This window comes from Piliocolobus tephrosceles, chromosome 2, assembly GCF_002776525.5.
Source record: "Piliocolobus tephrosceles isolate RC106 chromosome 2, ASM277652v3, whole genome shotgun sequence".
Lineage (NCBI taxonomy): Eukaryota > Metazoa > Chordata > Mammalia > Primates > Cercopithecidae > Piliocolobus > Piliocolobus tephrosceles.
The window spans coordinates 84,925,650-84,929,712 of record NC_045435.1 but is presented as its reverse complement, the minus strand read 5'-3'; the positions used below and the strand labels follow the sequence as shown (position 1 = coordinate 84,929,712).

Below are 4,063 nucleotides of genomic sequence, written 5' to 3'. Positions count from 1 at the left end.
CCCCACACACACCCACAGACACCCACCCACACATGCACCCCACACACACCCACAGACACCCACCCACACATGCACCCCACACACACACCCACACACACCCACACACCCACATCCATACCCACACCCTCACACCCCCCCACACACCCACACCCCCCACATACCCACACACACCCACACACACACCCCCACACACACACCCCCACACATACACCCCCACACACACCCCACACACATCCTCTCTCACACACACACACCCTCACCCTTGATGTTAAACAACTCTGAGGGGCTTAATAGCCTGGTCTCCCTGCTTACTAACTGCATGACCCTGGCATGTTATTTCTCTTTTCTGTGTCACAGTTTCTTCCTTATAAAATTGGATTCACAACACTTTTTTTTTGTTTTCTTTTTTGAGACAAGATATTGCTCTGTCTCCCAGGCTGGAGTGCAGTGGTGAGATCTCAGCCTACTGCAACCTCTGCCTCCCGGGTTCAAGCGATTCTCCTGCCTCAGCGTCCCAAGTAGCTGGGATTACAGGTGCCTGCCACCATGCCTGGCTAATTTTTGTATTTTTAGTAGAGATAAGCCTGACCTCACCATGTTGGTCAGGCTGGTCTCAAACTCCTGACTTCAGGTGATCCGCCCACCTCGGCCTCCCGAAGTGCTGGGATTAGAGGCGTAAGCCACTGTGCCCGGCCCACAATACTTTCTACTTTCAGGTTTGCCATGGAAATTTAATGAGTTGATACATGCATAGTATGTATCAGGGGGCCTGACAGGTCATAAGGGCACAGTTGATATTAGCTGCTATTATTTTTAACCCATTTTATAGATGAGGAAACCAAAGCTCAGAAAGAGGTGGGCCACATTCAAGGCAGTGGTGGAGGGGAGCTGTGAAATCAGCTCTTGGCCAAGGGGCTCCTGACTTGTCAGATCATCTCTGCCTGGATTGGAGAGGGGTGGCCAGGTAGAAGCCAGGAGTGGCCAGAGGAGAGCATCAGGGCAGAGGAGTCAGGAGGAAGATAAACGAATGTGTCAGGGGAGGGCACCAGAGAGTCTTCAGGGGGCACAGGATTTGAGGGGGTGGGAAGGGTAGGGAGCCAGCTCCCCTGCCCTTAGCCTCCTACTTTCCCACAGCACGAGCAGAGGGTACCCTGTGGCTCAGCTTCAGCAGAGGCTGCTGGCCCCGCTGACCCCTCTGCTGCTCCTAGGGCTGTGCCCAGCTGTGATCTTCCTGTCTCTGACTGGGTCCTACCTCTCACCCAGATTCCCGCTTGCCAAGTGCCCAGCACAGGCTGCTGGAAGATGCGGCTGGAGCTAGGATCAGGGCTGGGGGACATAAGGTAGGCCTTGGCTGGGCCTCAGCTTCCTATAGGAGAGTGACTGAGGGCATTGTTGTGATGGAGAGGGCCAGGCCCCCTATGCTGGAACAGTTGTTCAGGAGAAATGGAGCAGAAGCAGTAATCAGAACCCTGGAGTCAGTTACTGGCCTGGAGTCGAGGAGGCCTGGCCACGCTGTCCACTGCTGGGAGTAGATTATCTGTCCTGCTAGTCCCAGTCACTGGAGGTGGCTAGGCAGCAGCCTGGGAAAATGTGGCTTGCTAGCATCTATGTCTGCAGCCCTGGGTTGGGGCAGGGATGAGTGGGTGGCCTCCTACCTGCTGCTGTCTTCCAGGCCCTCTGCTGATGTTTTCTCCACAGTTCTCCTTAGGGCCCATGTATTTATCTCCAGAAGTCCAGTTACCTGCTTGCCATCCCGAGCTGCCTGCCTCCTGGATCAGGACCCATGCCTAAGCAGTGGTCTGCTTCTCCCTTGTCCTGATCAACATGAGGCTAGCCTGTCATCCGTAGGCTGCACATACCTGTTGATATTCCCCCTCATGGCTGCTCCTTCTCTCTTGCCCATGTCCCTATCATCTTCCCTTTGCCAGGCACTGTGGCCTCCCATGCATTATTGTTTTTATCCTCTCAGCAGCCTTGTAGGGCAGGGATGTGAAACTGAGGCTCAGGGAGATTTGCCAACTCCAGGGGCCCAAAGGTAGAATGTGTGGGAGGGGAGGAGACATTGAACCCTGTTCATAGACTGTATCCAGTTGCAACACAAGACTCACCCTCTGCTGTAGAATCTGAGCCATGCTCTGCTTTCACCTACCCACCCTCTACCTGGCCCTTGGCTGGATCCCACTCCTGTGGGACCTGAGGGTGGAAGATGGGGTGCCAGGAAGCCAGTGGTAGAGCAGAAGCCTTGTTTATTTAAGACTCAGGCATCCAATGGAGACCAAGCCTTGGACTATTAGGGTCATGGGACCCTGGGATCTGTGTCTTTCTTCCTAAGGGAACCTTTTCCTTCTTTCTGTATCATTCTGTCAGATTGATTCAGGGAAAGGGCTACCTACCCTCAAATAAGTAGAGAGCCAAAGAGCTCTGAGTAACCAGATGCCATCTCATGCCTCCCTCTGCCCCAGTGTAGCCAGGTGCCAACCTCCCTCCACCCAGGCCTTCCCTTGCCCCCCTGCCATGTGTCTAAAAGGGGATGGCAGAGGGGATCAGGTGTGGCTCATGACCCTGGTGTCTCAGCCCTGGGTCTTCTCTCTCTCAGCCCTTGGAAAGAGATTTAAAAAACTCCCTACCCCAGAGGCAAGACTGTCAAGTTGGGATGCAGGGCTTTAGAGAGGGAGCCTTTAGGGCTGACCTTGTGGACACTTGACACCAAGACCTGCTAGCTGTGGGGGATGCACCTGTCTCTAGTGTTTGATCTGACCTCTGATCTTTGCCTTCTCTAATCCTCCCCCAGGTGGCCAACCTCTTGCGGCTATTTCAGATCCCGCAGATCAGCTATGCCTCCACCAGTGCCAAGCTGAGTGACAAGTCCCGCTATGACTACTTTGCCCGCACAGTGCCCCCTGACTTCTTCCAAGCCAAGGCCATGGCTGAGATTCTCCGCTTCTTCAACTGGACCTATGTGTCCACTGTGGCGTCTGAGGGCGACTATGGCGAGACAGGCATTGAGGCCTTTGAGCTAGAGGCTCGTGCCCGCAACATCTGTGTGGCCACCTCAGAGAAAGTGGGCCGTGCCATGAACCGTGCGGCCTTTGAGGGTGTGGTGCGAGCCCTGCTGCAGAAGCCCAGTGCCCGCGTGGCTGTCCTGTTCACCCGTTCTGAGGATGCCCGGGAGCTGCTTGCTGCCAGCCAGCGTCTCAATGCCAGCTTCACCTGGGTGGCCAGTGATGGCTGGGGGGCCCTGGAGAGTGTGGTGGCAGGCAGTGAGGGGGCTGCTGAGGGTGCCATCACCATCGAGCTGGCCTCCTACCCCATCAGTGACTTTGCCTCCTACTTCCAGAACCTGGACCCTTGGAACAACAGCCGGAATCCCTGGTTCCGTGAATTCTGGGAGCAGAGGTTCCGCTGCAGCTTCCGGCAGCGAGACTGCGCAGTCCACTCTCTCCGGGCCGTGCCCTTTGAGCAGGAGTCTAAGATCATGTTTGTGGTCAATGCAGTGTATGCCATGGCCCATGCGCTCCACAACATGCACCGTGCCCTCTGCCCCAACACCACCCGGCTCTGTGACGCAATGCGGCCAGTCAACGGGCGCCGCCTCTACAAGGACTTTGTGCTCAACGTCAAGTTTGATGGTAATGTTGTTGGCCAGTGTCCATTGGCCTGCTGGCTGTCAGAGGATGAGGGGAAGCAGGCCTTCAGCTTCCATTCCTTTGCTAAGGAAACAGTAGAGTGAAAGTAAAGGACTCACCCAGGAGTGTCATCAGAGCCAGGGCAAGGATGCTAGGCAGAGAGGACTCCAACTGAAGCCAGGGCTGAGGTTCCACTTTCTTCCAGAGAGTAGACCTCTGGCCTGGTCCTGCCATTTTGAGGGTCTCTGGCTCCTCCTTGGGCCCTGCCCTCTATCTTCTATCTCCTTATCTTGCCAAAGGTAGAGACCAGGAGATCTCAAGCCCATTCTCAGGCACCAGTGAGAGTTAGAATCAGTCTGACTTGAGGGTGAACATCAGGATGACACTATATTCTTTCTTTCTCTTTCTTTCTTTCTTTCTTTCTTTCTTTCTTTCTT

The 4,063-nt window shown here is 54.9% G+C and overlaps 1 protein-coding gene across 4 annotated transcripts in view; it reads left to right on the top strand.

Moving 5' to 3' along the window:
• The first annotated feature begins 2,794 nt into the window (after window positions 1-2,794).
• GRM2 (glutamate metabotropic receptor 2) overlaps window positions 2,795-4,063 on the top strand; it is a 6,224-nt gene continuing 4,955 nt past the window's right edge. For 3 of the 4 annotated variants that reach the window (XR_003306870.1, XM_026448017.1, XM_026448016.1), the window contains exon 1: window positions 2,795-3,629. Coding sequence is in view for 3 of the 4 variants with exons in the window: in XM_026448017.1 (XP_026303802.1) it covers window positions 2,924-3,629 (706 nt within the window). In the remaining variant the exon portion in view is untranslated. The remainder of the gene's footprint in view (window positions 3,630-4,063) is intronic. The other variant, XM_026448018.1, reaches the window with a different exon arrangement.